This window comes from Melanerpes formicivorus, unplaced genomic scaffold, assembly GCF_026170545.1.
Source record: "Melanerpes formicivorus ecotype bairdi unplaced genomic scaffold, bMelFor1.0.p_v2 SCAF_205, whole genome shotgun sequence".
Taxonomy (NCBI): Eukaryota; Metazoa; Chordata; class Aves; order Piciformes; family Picidae; genus Melanerpes; species Melanerpes formicivorus.
The window spans coordinates 239,480-262,565 of record NW_027142557.1 but is presented as its reverse complement, the minus strand read 5'-3'; the positions used below and the strand labels follow the sequence as shown (position 1 = coordinate 262,565).

The 23,086-nt window shown below is 50.1% G+C and overlaps 2 protein-coding genes across 5 annotated transcripts in view; one reads left to right on the top strand and one right to left on the bottom strand.

The window, feature by feature from the left end:
• ANGEL2 (angel homolog 2) overlaps positions 1-2,273 on the top strand; it is a 39,279-nt gene extending 37,006 nt beyond the window's left edge. For both annotated transcript variants that reach the window (XM_068169605.1, XM_068169604.1), the window contains one exon: positions 2,139-2,273. In XM_068169605.1, coding sequence (XP_068025706.1) covers positions 2,139-2,198 — 60 coding nt within the window. In that variant the 3' untranslated portion in view covers positions 2,199-2,273. The remainder of the gene's footprint in view (positions 1-2,138) is intronic.
• Positions 1-23,086, bottom strand: part of VASH2 (vasohibin 2) — a 45,866-nt gene that overhangs the window by 6,462 nt on the left and 16,318 nt on the right. For all 3 annotated transcript variants that reach the window (XM_068169609.1, XM_068169608.1, XM_068169610.1), the window contains 3 exons: positions 19,300-19,374; positions 7,598-7,979; positions 3,781-3,896 (listed from right to left, as the gene is read on the bottom strand). In XM_068169609.1, the coding sequence (XP_068025710.1) occupies positions 3,781-3,896; positions 7,598-7,979; positions 19,300-19,374 (573 nt within the window). The remainder of the gene's footprint in view (positions 1-3,780; positions 3,897-7,597; positions 7,980-19,299; positions 19,375-23,086) is intronic.

Genomic DNA, 23,086 nt, shown 5'->3' with positions numbered 1-23,086 from the left:
GTGCCTTATTTGCCTTGAATCTCTATTTCCAGGCTAAAATGCCATGTGGGCTTGCTAGTGGCCACCACCAGCGTTCACCTAACTAGCAAGGAACCAGGATGAGTTAGAAAGTTGAGGTTGTAAAATCTACTTGTCTTTAAGTAGCACTTCAGACTTTGTGCCTGTATTGTCAAACCAGGACAGTCCTCCAGAAACAGTCCAGAGACATTCCTGGTCACCATGCCAGGTCACACATTCTTCACTGGGACGTTTCTCACAGAGGGCCTGTACAATTTTATTGATGACAGAGACCAGGCGGTAGTAACAGCTTGTCATCAGCAGGTAAAGCCTCTCAAATGAACCTGTCCTTCAGCCCCTGCCAGCTCACGCTAAAGCAAAACACTTCTCACCCCCTCCCGTGCAAACTCTCAAAGCTGTATTTACAGCACTGAGTCAGAGATCCACAAAGAAGGGAAAGACTACGTTGATAAGCACAGTCATTCTGTAGCTGGGATTTCAGCCTAAAGGCTAGCAAGCCTGAAAGCCTTTCACAGTATCACAGTCTCACAGTATAACCAAGGTTGGAGGAGACCTCGAGGATCATCAAGTCCAACCTATCAACACAGACCTCATGACTAGACCATGGCACCAAGTGCCACATCCAATCCCCTCTTGAACACCTCCAGGGATGGTGACTCCACCACCTCCCTGGGCAGCACATTCCAATGACAAATGACTGTCAGTGAAGAACTTTCTCCTCATCTCGAGTCTAAACCTCCCCTGGTGCAGCCTGAGACTGTGTCCTCTTGTTCTGGTGCTGCTTGCCTGGGAGAAGAGACCAACCCCCACCTGGCTACAACCACCTTTCAGGGAGTTGTAGAGGGCAATGCGGTCACCCCTGAGCCTCCTCTTCTCCAGGCTAAACAATCCCAGCTCCCTCAGCCTCTTCTGTGCCTAAAGCAAAGGCCTCTCCACTGCAACGAGGTTCTCAGAGATCCATCAAGGTGCTGAAGAAAATAACTCAATTTTCCCCCTTGTATTTCTTGCCTTGCACTGTGCCTGCTGGCAGGGTTCATTCAGCTCATCCCTGATGAAGGAATGCTATTCCCCCTTCAGATACTTGGAGGCCTCCTGTTGCAGATCTCAATTTTGGAAGTGAAAGGGTTCTATCACCAGCAGGGAACTCCCTATGGCAGCACTCTCCTCTGTGCCATTACTCCCATGGGGGCACAAAGCACAGTCAGCCCTCAAGCCACCAGTGCCACTGCTCAGAAGCATTATTTTAACAACACAAATCAGTATGCTCATTTCTCCTCCCTAGCATTCCTTTTCTAACAGAGAGCAGCCCCCTGGGTCTGCTCAAGGGCTCTGGGCCTGCCAAAAGCTCCTTGCCTTTCCTTTTCCTTCCAAGCATACTGACCAGACTTCTGAAGGGGCTGTGCAGGACCCACAAGGCTGTCACACAGACACAAAGCACATGCTGCAAGAGCTTCAACCTGCTCCAAGATGCTTTAATGCTCTCCCCCAGAGCAGAGAGAATGGTCTCAGGTCTCAATTCTGCTCTGTCTCCCACTCCCCACATCATGCTATAGCTTGGTCCTGTATGCTATATCAATGTGACCCAGGGTTTACTTTAGAGTAACATATAATGTAGAGCAGAGCGGAGCGGAGCAGAGCAGAGCAGAGCGGAGTGGAATGGAATGGAATGGAATAGACCAGACCAGTTTGGAAGAGACCTTCAAGATCATTGTGTCCAACCTATCATCCAACACCACCTAAACAACTAACCCATGGCACCAAGCACCCCATCCAGTCTCCTCCTGAACACCTCCAGTGATGGTGACTCCACCACCTCCCCTGGCAGCACATTCCAATGGGCAATCACTCTCTCTGTGTAGAACTTCTTCCTAGCATCCATTCTGAACCTCCCCTGGTGCAGCCTGAGACTGTGTCCTCTTGTTCTGGTGCTGGTTGCCTGGGAGAAGAGACCAGCCCCTGCCTGACTACAACCTCCCTTCAGGTAGTTGTAGACAGCAATAAGGTCTCCCCTGAGCCTCCTCTTCTCTAGATACAGAACAAAGCAGCAGAACCACCAAGCAGGCCACAAGTGCTGAAGCCATTGCAAGGCAGCCAGTACTTTACTCGTCTTTCTGTCCTAGAAAACCAAAGCTGCCATGGAGGAAACCAGCCTGGAGCAGCTGAGCCCATTACAGCTATAATTATCCATGCACTGAACAAGGAGCACTGAGTGATGAAGCCCCAAGTACAGCATCAGGGACCGAGTGTGAACTTCCACGGAGAAATAAAAGCCTGCTGTGAAACCCTCTGCTGCTAAAGTATTCTGAAGTTATCTTTAGAAGGTTAGTGTAAGGTCTTTGTTAGCTGTGTTAACATAAATAAGTAAGTGCTGAGCCAGCCTGGGAGCCTATTTAAAAGCAATGACCATAAATATGTGACTAATCTGGGTCACGTATAGGCTTTCGCAGTTGTCAGCTTCCTGGCACACAGCAGCAGAGCTAAACCTCAACTCTTCCACATCTAAGGAATAGGAGTCTGAATGGCTGTAAAAGGCCTGTGAATGGGAAGCTCAGTTGTATCCATTTAGAGGTATGGCACAGAGTTAGACAGACCATCCACCCCTGGGCAATTACAGCAAACCCAATAGCTACAATGCCCAAGGGATGTGGTCTGGGTTTTGTCAAACTGGTTAAATTCGAAGAACACAGTGTAAATGATGTTTCCACTCTGGCAAGAAGAGAAAAGGTGTACTTTTCACCATCCCTCTAAGTTGGGACAGTCCTCAGTGAAAATGACTCCATCAGAAAGCCCTGTAGAGCTCATCACAAAGATCCTACTTCTGTCTCAGTGACCACGACAGCGGGGCAGGCCCCCCACCAACAGCAGACAACATCCTGGGTTTAATACCTATGTCTGAACACATTTAAATGTGAGCAAGCTGCTTTCCCTCCTGCACAAGTCCCCTGTGTGCCAGGCTAGGTTAATTTCTCCAGAAAGCAGATTGTATAAAGGCAGAAAAGGTGAAACCCACCCTTCCACTTGCAGCATCATCCCCATAGGGCTGAACCAAGCAAAGGCCATTGGGGCTTCCACGGACACCACACAGAGGCCATCAGGCAGCAGTAAGCCCAGTAATGCTTGGACATTATCAGACTGAAAGAACTAAGACTGTTCAGCCTGGAGAAGAGAAGGATCTGGGGAGAGCTTGCAGCAGTATGCACAGTAATGCTTGGACATTATCAGACTGAAAGAACTAAGACTGTTCAGCCTGGAGAAGAGAAGGATCTGGGGAGACCTTTCAATATCTGAAGGGGACCTGCCAGAGGGCTGGGGAAGAACTGTTTAGAAGGGGTTACAGTGACAGGAGAAGGGGCAATGGGTTTCAACTGGAGCAAGGTAGATTTAGGTTGGACCTAAGCAAGAAGTTCTTCACAATGAAAGTGGTAAAACACTGGAACAAGTTGGCGAGGGATCTGGTTGAGGCCCCATCCCTGAAGATGTTCAAGATCAGATTCAGTGTGGCCCTGGACAGCCTGATCTAGTTGGAGGTGTCCCTGCTCACTGCAGGGGAGTTGAACAAGATGACCTTTGAGGGTCCCTTCCAACTCTGTGAATCTATGACACCAGCAGAAGCAGCAGGTTCTGGAGGCTCTCGAGCAACCAAGACACTCAGTGCAGTTTTCCTATGTATGCCAGCACCCACAGGCTAAGTTTCATGCAGCAAAATGCTACATCATCTCCCTCAGCTTCTGACCCATCAGCAGTGGCAGCAGGAATACTCACGACTTGTCTCTCCTGCACGCTCGTCGCTGGGGGCTGGCTTGCCGGCGGCGAGGGGACAGCGACTTACCCCGTGACCTCTCCTTCATGGGAGAATGGGCACTTGAGGGTTTCAGAATCTGCAAGAGATGGGGGAGGGAAGGAAAAAGCCTGCAGTAAAGGCAATGATTCACAAGTCTGCAGCTTGCCTGCATCCCCCAAGGCCCTCCAACCTCAGAAGACCATCAGCACAACACTCACATCCAGTCTGTTTTTAAGACCACCTCCCTCCAAAGTTAGCCCACTCACAATGGAAGCTCTTTGCACCAAGGGGCTCAAGTTCTGGATTCACTCAAGGGAGGAGTCAGAGTCAAGCCCTTCAGCCTTCAAGGGGTCAGGGCTGTGGGTCCTGGCCTTGAAGCACTTACAAGCACTGACCCAATGCTACAGTTCAGCACACATTACTGAGCTGGTCTCCCAAGTTCAGAAAGTCATCCACTCATATGGACTTTAACCAGAGCCTGCTGCAATTGTTTCTTCTCTAGATGGTACTAAAAATGATATTGAAGAAGGGGAAAAGTTACATTACATCTGTAGTCAAATGGAATTGCAGAATGGAATGGAATGGAATGGAATGGAGTGGAATGGAATGGAATGGAATGGAATGGAATGGAATGGAATGGAATGGAATGGAATGGAATGGAATGGAATGGAATGGAATGGAACGGAACCGAACCAGACCAGGTTGGAAAAGACCTTCGAGATCATCAAGTCCAACCTCTCACCCAGCACCATCTAATCAACTAAACCATGGCACCAAGTGCCTCATCCAGGCTCTTCTTAAAACACCTCCAGTGATGGTGACTCCACCACCTCCCTGGGCAGCACATTCCAATGGGCAATCTCTCTTGCTGGGAAGAACTACTTCCTAACCTCCAGCCTAATCCTCCCCTGGCACAGCTTGAGACTGTGTCCTCTTGTTCTGGTCCTGGTTGCCTGGGAGAAGAGACCAACCCCCACCTGGCTACAACCTCCCTTCAGGGAGTTGTAGGCAGCAATGAGGTCACCCCTGAGCCTCCTCTTCTCCAGGCTAAGCAACCCCAGCTCCCTCATCTCCCCTCACAGGGCTGTGCTCCAGACCCCTCCCCAGCTTTCTTGCCCTTCTCTGGACACCTTCCAGCAACTCAACATCTTTCCTAAACTGAGGGGCCCAGAACTGGACACAGGACTCAAGGTGTGGCCTAACCAGTGCTGAGTACAGGGCACAATGACCTCCCTGCTCCTCCTGGCCACACTATTCCCTATGACAATGTGGTACAAATTTGCCCTCAAAACTCCATGACAGGGCAGAAAAGGTGCCACCAGAGTGTAGGCACTGTGATGCCACTGGCAACACTGATTCCAAGGTCAGAGGGAGGAGGCAGGTGCCTGAGCCAGAAGGGCATGCAGCTGCTACGTAGGAGCCATTCCTCAGCAGGACAGGGGACAGGAACCCAGAATAACTTGGACACAGTGCCACGTGCCTCTCCACAAGAGCCAGCCCCATACTTAGCAACACACCTGCTCTGCTCTCACTGCCAGTGGCAGGCTGGAAAAGCACCAAATCCTTTGCCACCATGACCACAAAAAGCTTCTCACACATGCCAGCCCCAGAAATACGGTCAGGGACACCCTCCAGCCCCAGTGGCAGCCAAACCCTCCAGCCCCCTAGCAGTGTGCCCTGTCTCACTGCTGTTTCCTTCCAGGTTCTTCAGCCCAACCAGCCAGCTGGGAAACACCAGCCTGACAGGGACTTGCTTGCCTCACTCACCCCATATAACCCACTCTGTGATTTAGCCTGAGGTGGTAAGCAGCAGGTAACAGAGGGCAAGCTCCCTGGCATGTCCTTCAAGCAGAAGCAACCACCAACATGGCTGTCTCATGGCACCTCTTGCAACTCATATGCAAAGAGCAGAGATCCCAACCTGCACCCATATCACCTACCCCACCAGCAACAGCCCCAACCATGAATGAGACCTTCTTCTGTAGTCAGTGAGAAAAAACCAAGCAATAGGCTCCTGATGGCCAAGGGTGAGTTCAAGTGTTTCCCAGGCTGAAGGAAACTAAGGACTTGAAAGCACACCAAGCCCTGTAGGAGAGCCACAGGGACAGGTGTATGCATACTCCCAGCACATTTGATACCTTAATGTCAGGCCAGGTTCAACCTGCTGACATGGAGCAAGACCAACCTCTGCAGGACAGGAGTAGGCACACCTGCCTCTGGGGGCACTGCCCAAGGACATGTAGAAGAACAGAACAGAACTAGAACAGAAATAGAATAGAATAGAATAGAACAGAACAGAACAGAACAGAACAGAACAGAACAGAATAGAATAGAATAGAATAGAATAGAATAGAATAGAATAGAATAGAATAGAATAGAATAGAAACCAGGTTGGAAGAGACCTTCAAGATCATCATGTCCAACCCATCAACCAATCCAACGCCACCTAAACAACTAACCCATGGCACCAAGCACCCCATCAAGTCTCCTCCTGAACACCTCCAGTGATGGTGACTCCACCACCTTCCCAGGCAGCACATTCCAATGGGCAATCACTCTCTCTTCTTCCTAACCTCCAGCCTAAACCTCCCCTGGTGCAGCCTGAGACTGTGTCCTCTTGTTCTGGTGCTGGCTGCCTGGGAGAAGAGACCAACCTCTGCCTGGCTACGACCTCCCTTCAGGTAGTTGTGGAGAGCAATAAGGTCACCCCTGAGTCTCCTCCTCTCCAGGCTAAACAACCCCAGCTCCCTCAGTCTCTCCTCATAGGGCTGGAGGAGAAGGGCTGGCTTTGGATAGCTTTGGAAAGCTATAGGGAAGATTTCACAGAATCATAGAATCAATAAGGTTGGAAAAGACCTCAAAGATCATCAAGTCCAACCTGTCACCCAAGCCCTCATGGCTACGGTGTTGGACGCGGTGATCTTGAAGGTCTCTTCCAACCTGGTTTATTCTATGTAATACTAAACCATGGCACCAAGTGCCACATCCAGTCCCTTTTTGAACACCTCCAGGGCTGGTGACTCCACCACCTCCCTGGGCAGCACATTGCCTTTGCTCAGAGTAGAGAAGGCTACGTTTAGTCTTTGACTCAGAATATAAACATCTTGTAACTGAAGGAGAGAAACTGGGCAGAATTTGGTGGGATGTGTTAAAAGAGTTTTGCTATTTAAGCCTATTGTATGCCTTAATTACATGCATGCCAATAGAAAATAACCAATTAGGATGTGACACACATGCTGTGGTAGGTTGAGAGACCAATTCTCCCATCATGGGCAAAAGAAACGACTCAGACAAACGGATGGCAAACATGGTGGAAAGTTTGAATGGACAAACAATGGAAGTCTGACAGGGAACCACAAGCACCATGACAAAAGAGAGAGAGATCCCAAAACATACCCAAGAACATCCCACCCCCACCTGGGGGTACACCCAAACCCCCCAGGGCTCTTTCTCCCCAACCCCCCCCCAACCCAGCCTTGGGCCTAGCCAGGCCCAAGAGAGGCTGCTCACCCCATCACCTAAGCAGCGGTGAGGGAAGAAAGAGGAAGAGAGGACCTCCTGCTGATGTTTTATAGGGGAGCAGGGCATTATGGGATGAAATGCCTGGCTTCCTGTGACCACCCACTCTTTTGGGACATCACAGGTGTGGCCTGCGCGGCAGCACCCAGCCTAAACCACCACACGTGCCCTCTGACGGACTGCAGAACTCTGCTGTGTAACGTGAGAAAGGCCTTTGCCTGCTGCGCTTCTTGTCCTGGAAGCTCTGCTCAGACACCTGCACAACACCCTGCCACCTACCTTCATCCTCATATCCCTGGCAAACTTCTCCAGCTCCTTCCTGACCTCTGTGCGCATCATTTTGGACACGTTGAGGACCAGCTGCTTCCACTCGATGGGCTGGAAGCTGTGCGGCTCGTGCGGGACGTACAAGCCGATCTTCACCTTCTTGACCGAGTGCAAATACTTCTTATAGGAGTCTTCAAAGTCAAAGATGAGGTCGCTCAGAGTGCGGTAAGTCAGAGGCTTGTCCATCAGGTCTGACCTCCTGCTCATGCCCAGCGAGCCATAGCGGCCGTTGCAGTAAATCCCGAGCACCACGTGATGGAAGTAGTTCCCTGAGAAGTGGGTTTTAAAGCTGATGGGGAATCGCTCCACGGAGGGCTGCCCGTTCGTCAAGTAGCTGGTGTGCACTGTGTCAAGGCGGCACTGGGGCTGGGAAGGGAGCAGGCACCTGCAACACATCCTTAGCAGGTGGATTGCTTTTCATTTTGAACTGCCAAGTGCTGCCTTGCAAACAGGCAGACATTCTCACTGTGCCCCAGAAACAGTCAGTGCTGCCAAAGCGCTTTTCACTGCGTGGGGAACAAGACAGAATCATAGAATCGATAAGGTTGGAGAAGACCTCAAGGATCATCAAGTCCAACCTATCACCCAACACCTCATTACCAACTAAACCATGGCACCAAGGGCCACATCCAATCCCCTCTTGAACACTTCCAGGGATGGGGACTCCACCACCTCCCTGGGCAGTACATTCCAATGGCCAACAACTCTCTCTGGGAAGAACTTTCTCCTCACCTCCAGCCTAAACCACCCCTGGCACAGCTTGAGACTGTGTCCTCTTGTTCTGGTGCTGGTTGCCTGGGAGAAGAGACCAACCCCCACCTGGCTACAATCACCTTTCAGGTAGTTGTAGAGGGCAATAAGGTCTCCCCTGAGCCTCCTCTTCTCCAGGCTAAGCAACCCCAGCTCCCTCAGCCTCTCCTCACAGGGCTGTGCTCCAGACCTCTCCCCAGCCCTGCTGCCCTTGTCTGGACACCTTCAAGTGTCTCAATACCCTTCTTAAAATGAGGGCCCCAGAACTGGACACAATGCAGTGGTTCAGACAAGGAAGGGCCTGACTCTTAACCACATTTCAGGGTGAAGGGAAAAAAGGCACAACAGTGTTTGTGTCAGCATGCCAGAAGAGAAACCACCCTCCCCAGATCTGTGGCAACTCCCCCGTTTAATCCCAACAACAAACTCCCAAGCTTCTAAAAGGGAGCAGTGTTTTCCTCCACTTCATGATGGAGCTTGGTATGACTCAGGTTATTGATCCTCATTTTCCCACATCTTCTAATAGTAGGAAAAAAAACCCCAACATCTGAATGTCACCTCTTCTTCAGGATGACAAGCTGCCTTCCCATCTGTAAACCGGCCCTCAGCATGGCCATTCATCCTGCAAGAGTGTGTGTGCATGTCACCTTTGTCATGCATTGCTGAGACAAACAAAGGCAAGCTCCCAGGCGGGTAATTAATTAGCTAAGCAGACAGACAGTCAGGGACAAACGATTCTGAAAAGCAAACCGTGTTCCCTGCATCACCGGCTGGCAATTTCAAATGCACCACGTGCAGAGGCGACAGGGCCAAGCTCCCCGAGAGCACAGCAGATGATTTCACAGGGGAACTATGCATGGGGCCTGGGTCATCTCCTCGGAAGGCTGCTGGCCTGTGCCAGGGGGAGGAGAGACTGAGATTCTCTCACACGGGCAGGTTTGCGTCAGTGCCTACGTGGCACACGGCTCCCTGCTGCTGATCCCCCAACAGCTGAAACCCACCCTGGCTCCACATGCTGGCCTGACACCTGGCCCCTGGGACAGCAGGTGTCCTTCCCCTCTACAGCTGAGACCCCCCACTTAGAGCTCAGGAATGGAGGAAGGATGACCAGAAAAGGCCACAGCCACACACTGCAGCCTGGGGTTGCTCCAGCCAGAGACACCTGCTGTAACCCCAGAGCCACTCCCAGAGACAGACATGGTCAAGGCAGCCAGTCAGGGTGGTGCCACTACAAAAACACTGGCCCCAGAGGCAGGATAGCATCAGGGCAGCCTGAAGAACTGAGGAGCAGGGTCAGCTACCATTTCAGCTGCAGGAATCCTGCTCTAAGGATTTCCAGCATCCCCTCTTCCCTCTGCCCCACGCCCAAAAAGGAGGTCTTCAACAGCAGTGAAACCAGAGCCGCTGCACAGCTGAGACGCCCTAGGATGTGACTGTGGCCAGTCTCCTTTGTCTGCACAGCACAGGTGTTCAGCAGCAACTGGGAAACTGAAAACACAAAAAGCCTTTGTACCAACCACTGTGAACCACACTTCCAACTCAGTTCTGCTCCTGCCCAGCCTGACACCCCACCTCAGCATCAGCACAACTCTTCAGGATGCTGACCCCTGCCCACACCCTGCCTTTCACCTCCTCTCTCTATAGGGAAGCAGGAGCAGCATCCAGCAACTCTCAAATTCGTCTCTAAAACATCTTCTCAAGGGCATATTGCACCACCTGACACTTGCTGAATTTCACATATTCGCACTTTGGCCCTTCAAGTGAACACAGAAACCAACTAGTAAGACAACTGCCCAGAACCTGAGGTCAAAAGCAAGGAGTTAGACCTCTGTATGAAAATGAAAGTTCATTTTTAAGAAGGCAATGGAAACATGCTGGCAAAATCTGTCAAAACAGCCACAGGGAGGCTTTTTGCTTCAGTGTCACAGCACATTTGTGCTCAATGCTCAATGCCATCAGCTTTAGCAGCCTGGAGAAAAACATATCAGAGGGTATAGGAACGGACAACACCGTGGGCCCAGCTCCTGGTGCACTTCAGTGTCTGTAGGACAGCAAGTCTGGACAAGTGTGCAAAGTTCCAGCCTCCCTACCCCCCACACAACCAGCCAAGGCCTTGTGCACTCACCTCACAGCATCACAGTATCACTAAGGTTGGAAGAGACCTCAAAGATCATCAAGTCCAACCTGTCCCCACAGACCTCATGACTAGACCATGGTACCAAGTGCCACATCCAATCCCCTCTTGAACACCTCCAGGGATGGGGACTCCACCACCTCCCTGGGCAGCACATTCCAATGACGAATGACTCTCTCAGTGAAGAACTTTCTCCTCACCTCCAGCCTAAACCTCCCCTGGCACAGCTTGAGACTGTGTCCTCTTGTTCAGGTGCTGGTTGCCTGGGAGAAGAGGCCAACACCCTCCTGGCTACAATCCCCCTTCAGGTAGTTGTAGAGAGCAATAAGGTCTCTCCTGAGCCTCCTCTTCTCCAGGCTAAGCAACCCCAGCTCCCTCAGCCACTCCTCACAGGGCTGTGCTCCAGACCTCTCCCCAGCCTCATTGCCCTTCTCTGGACACCTTCAAGTGTCTCAATGTCCTTCTTAAACTGAGGGGCCCAGAACTGGACACAGGACTCAAGGTGTGGCCTAACCAGTGCAGAGTACAGGGGCACAATGACTTCCCTGCTCCTGCTGGCCACACTATTCCTGATGCAGGCCAGGATGCCATTGGCCTTCTTGGCCACCTGGGACACTGCTGGCTTGTGTTTAGGCAGCTGTCAATCAGCACCCCCAGGTCCCGCTTTGCCTGGCTGCTCTCCAGCCACTCTGACCCCAACCTGCAGCTCTGCATGGGGTTGCCATGGCCAAAGTGCAGCACCTGGCACTTGGACTTGTTGAATGCCATCCTGTTGGACTCTGCCCATCTGTCCAGTCGGTCGAGGACCTCCATCCATTTGCTGTCTCACCAGCATCAAAGACAAATCAGCTACATTGACATGGAACAGAAAGAGCTCTATGTCCTTCCATGGTCTTGCTGGATTACTGTTGCACTAAGACTAGCATCTCCAAGGAATATCCCCACACCACTGGTAGAATCACAGATTACAAACACACTGCAAGGTCAGAATGGAGCCCGGTACCATTATAGCCATGGGAAAACTGCAGCCCAGGGTCACCTCACTGAAAAGGTCACCTTGCTCTAGGCCTTAAAAGGAAGCTCCTATGTACATCAAAGTCATGTTACAATAATTTGTGTCCTACAGACGGATTCTGGCAGCAGCCCATTGTATTTATCATTCAGTGCAAGTGCAAAAGCAGTGTCTTTTATTAACACACAGGAAGCTTTCAAACATCACCACTATTTTTCCCCCTCATTATGAAAGGATTTCCTCTCCGCTCCCCGAGTGCCTTTCTATTAAGTTCACACAAAGCTTTGGTGGCCACCTGCCACACATACACACTTCTACCACAAGGTCTCAGAGAAGTTGCAATTTAATCTCATTAAATACTAGGTAGGAGTAAAAGAATCTTTTCAGGACGTAAATTAGCCACCATCAAATAACCCAGCAACAACCGCTGGGGAAATTAACCTTTCAGCGACAAGTTGCTTCTGCTGAGTGACTAGTTAATGAGAGTCCCCACCCGAGATGAAATACACAGCAAAGGGGCTGGAAAGGCAGCTCAGATCTTCCCCTCCATCCATGCATCATTATTATTTCCTTTCCACTCTGCTCTGCCCGAGGAGAGCTGTATTGTGGCAAACAAAAGGCAACGACACAGCGATGCCGCAGCTGTAATCACACTTCTGAGCTGGGAGGGTAACTGCAGGATGAAGAGTCAGGGAGTAAATTATGTGCCACAATAGAGAAGCAGGAAAGAGAAGGAGAGGGCAAAAAGCAGCTGTAGCTGAAGCTCAGTGGCCTGGGTCTTCATGTAAATCAAAGCAGCAGAAAACCAGCACTGAAGGGCAGTGATCTCCCCAGAGATCACACAAGAGGGACCTCAAACTCTTGGCAGGCCACCTCTTGCACAAACAGCCCTCCTCTTCCCCAACACCCAGGAAATGCACAAGATTTGCATCTCCACCAGGGTCTCTTGTCCCAGTCCCTCAGAGATACCCTAACCCTGCCCATGATGACTCTCAGCTCTTCTGCAGACTCATGCCCTCAACCTCAAGGCCCTCAACCTCAGTTTCTTCCACCCAGCAAACACACCAGTGCCTGCTGTCCATGACTGCAGGTATCAGGCAACTGATGAATTCAGGTTGGACTCGATGATCTTTCAGGTCTCTTCCAACCTTAGTGATACTGAATACAGATACTGTGATATGTTTGTGAGTGGGTTTTACTGGTTGGTTAGGTTGGGATTTGGGTGAGTTTGTCTTGGGGTTTTTTTTGTGTGTGTTTTGTTTTGTTTCTTTTGTTGTTTTAATCGGTGAAGAGAGCAGAAACCTTCTGAGGCCAGAAGTACTATTGCATAGTCAAGAGAGAAGTCAAAGCTCCTTGCCCCTTCTGCATTCCCAAGGGATTTTATCAATGCTCACTGCCTCCATCCTGGTTCTTACTGAGCATGGAGCCCTCTCTAGGGTACTCACAGGCTGTGTGTGGTCACCATGGCAGAAGCAATGCCCGTGACAGGTGAATTTAGATGTGACAGGGCTCAGCTCCTGGCTCTATTGGTAAACTAAGGCACTGCTTCAACCAGCACCAGAACAAGAGGACACAGTCTCAAGCTGTGCCAGGGGAAGTTTAGGCTGGAGGTGAGGAGAAAGTTCTTCACCGAGAGAGTCATTCGTCATTGGAATGTGCTGCCCAGGGAGGTGGTGGAGTCACCATCCATGGAGGTGTTCCAGAGGGGATTGGATGTGGCACTTGGTGCCATGGTCTAGTCATGAGGTCTGTGGTGACAGGTTGGACTCGATCTTTGAGGTCTCTTCCAACCTTAGTGACACTGTGGTACTGCTCCCTTACCACAGAAGGTTGATTTTGAAAGAAAAAAGTTTGGGTCGAAGGAGCATGAGAATCACCAGGCCCAAAGCATACAACACATTTTAGGGGTGACAGGCCATTGGGGCATGGCTATATTAGCAAGTAGGGTCTCTTGAGCACACCAATACTGCTAGCAGCCTGCAGAATGAATGAATGAATGTGGTGAATGGTGCCACAGCCAGCTGGCAGCCAGGCACCAGTGGCATCCCCCAGGGGTCAGTGCTGGGCCCCATCCTCTTTAATATCTTCATTTATGATCTGGATGAGGAGGTTGAGTCAGTCATCAGCAAATTTGCAGATGACACCAAGCTGGGAGCAGATGTTGGTCAGTTAGAGGGTAGAAGAGGCTCTGCAGAGGGATCTCGACCAACTGGACAGCTGGGCAGAGTCCAACAGGATGGCATTCAACACATGCAAGTGCCAGGTGCTGCACTTTGGACACACTACAAGGACCTCACCCACTTGCACCTAAGCCAGCTTCAACAGGAACTTAAGGTGGGGGGGTGGGAATGCTGCCTTTTCCAAGCTGACAGCAACTGTGCAAGGGGTATGCCAGCTGCAGGTGAGGAGGCAAGAGCCAGCCCTGCACCATCCCCCCACACTGCAGCACCAACAGGGACCCAGACCTGCAGAGACCCATAGGGGCAGGGGATGTGGAGAGACCCTCTTCCTCAAAGCCCAAAGGTGAGAAGCCCTCCAGAGCTCACAACAGCTCCAAACAAACCAATGCACACCCAGGTTTCAGTAAAAAGAGCCAGCATGCTTCAAAACCATCAGATAAGGCTTCAGTGGAAAGAGAAGAGCTCTTTTTCCCAGCACCCAAGCAACTGCTCACAACATCCGAGGGCCTCTGCCTGCCAGCAGTAAGCACTTGGAGAAGTTTCCAACCACAGCCTGGAGTCAGGCAGTGTCTCCCACAGGCTCCAGGCAAGATGAGATGCCAGGTTTGGGATTGTTTACTGTGAGGCAAAGTGCTACTGAGCTCACATCTGGATGTCATTTGCACAGAGAGCCCAGATTGTCCCCAACAGCTCCAGTGCCCATGAAGGACTGGCTTGAGCAGCTGGCTCAGCCTCCCAAAGAGGCCAGCAGGCTGAGATGACTATCTTCAGACTAGACTATGACAATGGAAGCAATTAAAAGCACTCTCCCATTTCTTCCCAGCTACCAGCAAGACCCTCCTTGCCCAATATCCCTTGAGTACTGCGTCCAGTTCTGGGCCCCTCAGTTTAAGAAGGACATCGAAACACTTGAAGGTGTCCAGAGAAGGGCAACAAGGCTGGGGAGAGGCCTTGAGCACAGCCCTGTGAGGAGAGGCTGAGGGAGCTGGGATTGTTTAGCCTGGAGGAGGCTCAGGGGTGACCTCATTGCTCTCTACAACTACCTGAAAGGTGGTTGTAGCCAGGAAGGGGGTGGTCTCTTCTCCCAGGCAACCAGCACCAGAACAAGAGGACACAGTCTCAAGCTGTGCCAGGGGAGGTTTAGGCTCAAGGTGAGGAGAAAGTTCTTCACTGAGAGAGTCATTCGTCATTGGAATGTGCTGCCCAGGGAGGTGGTGGAGTCACCATCCCTGGAGGTGTTCAAGAGGGGATTGGATGTGGCACTTGGTGCCATGGTCTAGTCATGGGGTCTGTGTTGATAGGTTGGATTCAATGATCCTCGAGGTCATTTCCAACCTTAGTGATACTGTGAAAACTTGAACACAACAGTTCCATTGGCAAGTGGGTCAAGCTGTGGACAAGCACGCAGGACACAAAGAAGGGCACTGCAGGGACATCAATATCCTGTAATGACTGCAAGACACTCCCTCACTGAAAACACTTCCAGCCTAGGGATGTGCCTACTAGGCAGGAGGAGCAGGATAGGCTCAGGTATGCAGCAGTGATAAACATCAGTCACTGATTGAATGCACAGAAGGTGTAGTGCAGAAGCTATTAAATAAATTCTCCCTCCTGAGGCACTTCTGCTCTACTCTTCATCATTTAATATCATTGGACAGGGAGAGGTCTAATACACTGCATGGGTTTGACCATTACCTTGCATGAACTGAGAGAGCCATGCTGAAGGCAATGGGAGTGAGTTATGTTCACCCAGCACAGACAGGCTGTGACACACCCTGAGGATGGATGCACTGTGCTGCATCCCCCTCCCCCATCTGATATTTTGCTCTCTCCATTTCAATAAAGTGAATACAGCATGGATAACATTTTCTTGGCACTTTTTGGCTTCCTATTCTTTTCACTGAGCACAAGCCCTTTGGATCCTTGCTGAGAAAAAGATGGGCTGAGTGCATCATTACTCAGCTGATCTACAACTGAACTGAGAAAATGCCCTGGGGAAGACAGCAGGAAGAATGCTTCTGGCAAGGCACTGATGAGGAGCCTGTGTGAGCAGAGAGCTGTGAATTCATCTCAGACAGCTACAATAAGAAGAGCTGTGAGAAGAAGAGCTGTGCAGATTAATGCAAAATACTCTCAGAAGATCTGTATGAGCTTTCAGTCACCCCACAAGCAGCAGTTCCCTCAGTGCATGCAGGCAAGAGAGCTCAGGATTTTAACTCACTGCCCTATCAAAATGCTTCAAGCTCTAGTTTGAAGGCAATTACACAAAACTGAATTCTGCACCAAAAGGGTTTACCAGAAGCATTTTGTAAGAAGTCATCCAGCAAAAGGCAGAGTCAGCAAGCAGCTCAATTAAAAGGACATCTCGCTAAGCTGCTCTGTGCGAGTCAGCCTCTGAATGAAGGCTCACACCAAGGGTCCTCTGTAGAGGGCTGTGCTCTATTTGGTATCCAAGCAACACAGCAAAGCCTGCCAGCACAGAGATTACAACCAATACTTTATTTCCAGAGACAGAGAAGGGAAGCAGAGATTAACACACATGGAGGGATGCTCATCCTAGGCATATGTGAAGATACTGGGAGACATTGGTTTGACACTCCAGAGAGGGTAAGGGCATCTCTTATCTGGTAACTGCCTGACCTTACAAATCAAATCACAGCTGCTGGCCTCACCATGTCTGCATCCAGAGGGCAATGCTGAAGATCAAAATCTCATGGTTGAGAAAATAAATCAGCAACATCCACAGATGCTGTTAAGAGGTTTTCCCCAGAAACTCACACAGTGCACACACAGCAGAGCATCACAAGGCTCTGCACAGGCATGGGCTTCATCACAGCCACTTCCAGAGCACAAACCTGCAGGTGGCCCATACATTCCCCACTGCTACACTCTTTATGTACCCACACCCCAAGTAAAATATTTAGGTTGTATCTCTTAAACATGGATCTCTTAAACTTTAACACATCTGCTACCACACCCCCACTCCAGCAGCCAGCCCCTGTTCTCACACAGGAGACTTCCAAGACAGCAAGAAGCAGGAGCAGGGAAGTAATTCTGTCCTGTACTCTGCATTGGCTAGGCCACACATTATTCTCATTCTGGAAAAAACCAAAACACCATAACACCACCAAAAACCAGAGGAGAGAGGATGGTTACATGACAGCTCCCTGAAAGCTACACATGGCTCCATAAGCCTATAGCTATAGGTGAAAACAAATAATGTACTGCCTCTTTTATCAAAGCCTGCTCTGCACAAAGCTCTGCCTGCACACACACAGCAGTGCAAGCTGAGTTGTCTTCTTGCTGCTGCTCCCTAATTGGTCTGGGAAGCACAGGAAATTGCATAGCCAGGATCTTGAAAGCTCACAAAGTCTAGTTTCAAACTGGACTCTATCTTTGGAGTACAATTAGCTGACAGGGATAACACTGTGATGAGAACTCAGCACTGGTAAGGCCACACCTTGAGTCCTGTGTCCAGTTCTGGGCCCCTCAGTTTAAGAAGGACATTGAGACACTTGAAGGTGTCCAGAGAAGGGCAAAGAGGCTGGGGAGGGGTCTGGAGCACAGCCCTGTGAGGAGAGGCTGAGGGAGCTGGGGTTGCTTAGCCTGGAGAAGAGGAGGTGCAGGGGTAACCTCATCGCTCTCTACAACTCCCTGAAGGGAGGTTGTAGCCAGGAAGGGGTTGGTCTCTTCTCTCTAGGCAACCAGCACCAGAACAAGAGGACACAGTCTCAAGCTGTGCCAGGGGAGGTTTAGACTCGAGGTGAGGAGGAAGTTCTTCACAGAGAGTCATTCATCATTGGAATGTGCTGCCCAGGGAGGTGGTGGAGTCACCATCCCTGGAGGTGTTCAAGAGGGAATTGGATGTGGCACTTGGTGCCATGGTTTAGTCATGAGGTCTGTGGTGACAGGTTGGACTCGATGATCTTTGAGGTCTCTTCCAACCTTGTTGATACTGTGAAGTCATAGAAGACAGGCTGGTGCCACCCCCTGCCTAAACCTTCTCACAAGGTAATCTCAACCAGGGGGGAAATAAAACCCATTACTTTTTTATTCCTAGTCTCATCCAATGACAGGAAGATCCATCCAAATTTTAACAGTCCAAAGAAACCTCAGGTGACACCAAATGTTGTAAACCATTGCTTTCAACTATTTTGCTTCTGCCTGCTCAAACAAACAAACAGAAAAGGCAGATAAAAACCCTCCCTTCAAATGAAAATAAAGCAGTCATAAGTTTGACATCAACAAGAACACTTTCAGGTGATCATTGTCATCTGTTCACTACTAATGTGTTTCCCCTCTGCTTGTGTGGTATACAGAATAATCACTTCAGTGCTACAAATAACAGCACTACAAGCCACACTGACACTGCAGAGCAGCATCAACTCCACCTGAAGATTGTTCTCCACACCACTTTCATCCTCAAAGAGTTTGGGACACAACCCTGAAACTGGAGTAAGCACAACAGATCTACTGAAAGAATTTGTTTCTGGAAGGACATTGGTTTGAGTCTTTTGCTGACATCAAGACCCCCAGACCCCTATCCTCCCCTCTAGCTGCATGTAGACCCTGCCAGCACATGTTGAGGAAGACTCATCACATACAGAGCCACCTCTCAGACTTGGACCTGAAGCCCATCCCTGGTGCTTGGAGAGCCAATTGCAGCCACCAGCAGCACCCAGACTGGGCCTCATCCAGCAACGAGTCTCACACACCACCTGCTTGGCTCAGCCCACAACAGCCACCTCCTCTCAGGAGGCTACACCAGGCACTACCTGCCAGGCTCTGCCAGCTCCTTCTCTCACGAGAGGGGGCAGCAGCAGCAAGCAAACTGCTGCAGAGGCATGCCATGAGAGGCTTTCCTTCAGGATTTATTTCTGGTTGGGGTTTGGTTTAAATCAAACTTCATCACTTGTGGCAAGACATATTCCACATACAATTACTTCCCTAAGCCAGATCTGCCTTCCTCTAGTGTTTTAGGATGATGCAGGTTGATTTATCAGTGGGTGAAAAAGCAAGTCAGCCTCTAAACAAAAATACTCTTAGAGGTTTTTCTGTGAGACTGAGTAGGAAGAAAGCATTGTGTTAAGGTAAAGCCTAAATATTTAACCATAAATGCATGTTTCTGCACAAAGCACAGCTGTGAGCTCAGAGATAGAAAACAACATGACCTTGCCATGTAAACATTAGATTAGACAAATATAGGACAGAAGCTGCATGCCTTAGAGGTTGCCAAGCTGTAACAATAGCTGCTAGAGAAACACTAATGCAGAAATCAGGGACAGTGTAGACAGATACTTATCTGGGCATTTTTGGTCAGATCCTGCTATGATGCAGATTATCAGGGCAGGAGGCAAAGTCAGCACAGCCAGAGCATGACACTTGTGAACTGGCCACACAGCACCCAAGCTCCTACTCACAAGCCCAGGCAACTCAGCAACTTGGTGGTCAGCACCATGGCAGTTCCCCTATCTGCTGGCACTCACCAGGAGCTGTGACCATCTCAAATGGCAGCCAGAAAGGGCAACATATTGAACAGCACTGAAGGGGAAAAAGTCACAGGCATGTGAAAGGATACATCCCCAGGATAACTGCTTCAAGGCATTTGATAGGTAAGGACTCTCTGGTCATTTCTTTTGCTGTCTCCATTAACCTAGAACAGAAACAAAATAAGTTTTCAGTCCTTTCAGTTGGAGCAGTTGACAGGAGCCAAAGTGGTCTCTTGTACACAGATAGCCAGGCATTTCAGGTTCTTATTTCAGCAAGCACTGGTGAACTTGCTTCTCCTCTTCAGGAACTTGCCACAGCTCTGTTGACTTCTGCAGGACGATTGGTAAATAAATACACAATAACTTAGTAAATAAATAAATCAAGGGTGTTTGGCATCCTTATGCCTTCCAGCCCCTGAAGCATCACTTCAGACTGTAACACAAAGTCCTGCTGAGATGCAAAAGCTGGCAGTCAAGCAAAGCCCCACAGCAGGATCAAGTTTAGCTTACTCTCAAAATAATCCCAGCTCTTCCCTGGAAAAAACCAAAACACCATAAGCCCACCAAAAACCAGAGGAGAGAGGATGGTTACATGACAGCTCCCTGAAAGCTACACATGGCTCCATAAGCCTATAGCTACAGGTGAAAACAAATAATGTACTGCCTTTTTTATCAATGCCTGCTCTGCACAAAGCTCTGCCTGCACACACACAGCAGTGCAAGCTGAGCTGTCTTCTTGCTGCTGCTCCCTAATTGGTCTGGGAAGTGCAGGAAATTGCATACCCAGGATCTTGAAAGCTCACAAAGTCTAGTTACAAACTGGACTCTATCTTTGGAGTACAATCAGCTGACAGGGATAACACTGTGATGAGAACTCAGCACTGGTAAGGCCACACCTTGAGCCCTGTGTCCAGTTCTGGGCCCCTCAGTTTAGGAAGGATATTGAGAGACTTGAAGGTGTCCAGAGAAGGGCAAAGAGGCTGGGGAGGGGTCTGGAGCACAGCCCTGTGAGGAGAGGCTGAGGGAGCTGGGGGTGCTTAGCCTGGAGAAGAGGAGGCTCAGGGGAGACCTCATTGCTCTCTACAACTACCTGAAGGGAGGTTGCAGCCAGATTGGGGTTGGTCTCTTCTCCCAGGCAACCTCCACCAGAACAAGAGGACACAGTCTCAAGCTGTGCCAGGGGAAGTTTAGGCTGGAGGTGAGGAGAAAGTTCTTCCCAGAGAGAGTCATTAGCCACTGGAATGTGCTGCCCAGGGAGGTGGTGGAGTCCCCATCCCTGGAGGTGTTCAAGAGGGGATTGGATGTGGCACTTGGTGCCATGGTCTGGTAGTCATGAGGTGTTGGGTGGCAGGTTGGACTTGATGACCCTTGAGGTGTTCTCCAACCTTGTTGATTCTATTCTATGAAGCAAGTAAGCTTTTCTCAAGCTCAACTGAGGAAGCTGTTGCATCAGACTGACACCTCACCATCAACCAACCTGACATCCTATCCCATCTCCCTTCCACAAACAGATCCTGAAATCCTAGAGATGGAAGAAAAACCAAAACAAAACATGAACCCAAGACCATATAGATATACAGAGAGAGAGAGGGGAAAGAGATTTTGAAAAGGTCAGAAGAATACTATTCAATGAGATACTAAAGAGATCAAACCACAAAACACCAGAGCTAAGCACCAAACCAAAGGATTACTTCCTTTAAGTCTTCTGTATTCACATCCTTTCCCTGAGAAGGCTTTTGTAAACAGATTCCTCCTCTAAGGAAACACAACATTAAACAACAGTAATATCCCAGGCAACCACCAACAGAACAAGAGGACACAGTCTCAAGCTGTGCCAGGGGAAGTTTAGACTGGAGCTGAGGAGAAAGTTCTTCAATGAGAGAGTTGTTAGCCATTGGAATGTGCTGCCCAGGGAGGTGGTGGAGTCACCATCCCTGGAGGTGTTCAAGAGGGGACTGGATGTGGCACTTGGTGCCATGGTTTAGCAGTCATGAGGTGTTGGGTGACAGGTTGGACTCGATGATCTCTGAGGTCTTTTCCAATCTTACTGATTCTATGATTCTTTGTTAGAGAAGATGATGGGGAGGGAAAAAAGAACCCCACAACACTATCTGAAAGCATAAGGATCTGGGTTTCCCACCCACTCAGCCTCCTCATGCATTTGAGACCTTGTGCTGAGTGCAAATGGCCATCCAGCTTTCACTGCTATTAGAGCCTGTCACAGCCATCCCATGTCCCATTTATCCAAGTCAGAAATTATCTTTTCATTTGTAAACAACTGCCCTTTACACTCTGCCTGCAGTACAGAAGACAAATTAGTCTGCCTGCCTCCTGCACGCTGACAATCAGCCACAGAAACCCCACTGCTGGAAGCATGGAGCAGCACTGATGAGGGTGGACAATGGGGCTCCTTTATCCCCCCACAGAGGCTCCTCAGTGCTGGTGGCAGCAGGAGCTGCTGCAAAGCCCTCTCTCCATCCCCAGAGGCGTCACATGCAGACAATGCACAGGAGATCCCCACGTACAAATCACAGTATCACAGTATAACTTAGGTTGGAAAGGACCTCGAGGATCATCGAGTCCAACCTATCAACACAGACCCCATGACTAGACCATGGCAGCAAGTGCCACATCCAATCCCCTCTTGAACACCTCCAGGGACGATGACTCAACCACCTCCCTGGGCAGGACATTCCAATGCCGAATGACTCCCTCGGTGAAGAACTTCCTCCTCACCTCGAGTCTAAACCTCCCCTGGAGCAGCTTGAGACTGTGTCCTCTTGTTCTGGTGCTGGTTGCCTGGGAGAAGAGACCAACCCCTTCCCAGCCACAACCACCCCTCAGGTAGTTGTAGAGGGCAATGAGGTCACCCCTGAGCCTCCTCTTCTCCAGGCTAAGCAACCCCAGCTCCCTCAGCCTCTCCTCACAGGGCTGTGCTCAAGGCCTCTCCCCAGCCTTGTTGCCCTTCTCTGGACACGTTCAAGTGTTTTGATGTCCTTCTTAAACTGAGGGGCCCAGAACTGGACACAGGACTCAAGGTGTGGCCTAACCAATGCAGAGCACAGGGGCACAATGACTTCCCTGCTCCTGCTGGCCACACTATTCCTGATGCAGGCCACGATGCCATTGGCCTTCTTGGCCACCTGGGCACACTGCTGGCTCATATTCAGGTGGCTGTCGATCAGCACCCCCAGGTCCCTCTCTGTTTGGGAGCTCTCAGCCACTCTGACCCCAGCCTGTAGCTCTGCATGGGATTGCCGTAGCCAAAGTGCAGCACTCGGAACTTGGACTTGTTGAATGCCATCCCATTGGACTCTGCCCAAAGCAGAACCTTTGGAGAATCCCCAGGCCACCACTCTGCCCAGGTAGCATGAGCCAAACCTAAATCACTCCCCACAGATAATTTTCCAACCTACTTTTAACTGGTTTGTCAAAAGCTGGGGAATGCACCACTTCATCTATCCTGTGCCAATATCTCCTATAGCCTTGCATCTAAAAAGGTGCCCTATGTTTGAACTAAATAATTCCCTTTTTGTCATTTAAATCAGAAGCTATTGCTGCTACCAGGGGTGGGCATCAAGACTTATTGTCTCTTGCAGCAGGCCATAACCTATCCTCCCCTCTGTAAATCCAAGCAAGCAGAGAGCAATGTGTTTAGTTACTTTTACTTGTTCCCTCTCTCCCTCCAAAGCTCCCCACTTAGGTCAAGTTTACTCGACCTTGGGCAACCTGCCTTGCTTTTCCTTTGGACTCTCTTCAACCAACTTGCAAACCATGGTCCTTCAGCTAAGCCCACCACAGCATGCCACAAGACAAACAGACCAATTTCCCTCTGAATCCAACTTTCAGTATACTTTTGTCATCAACCCAACCTGC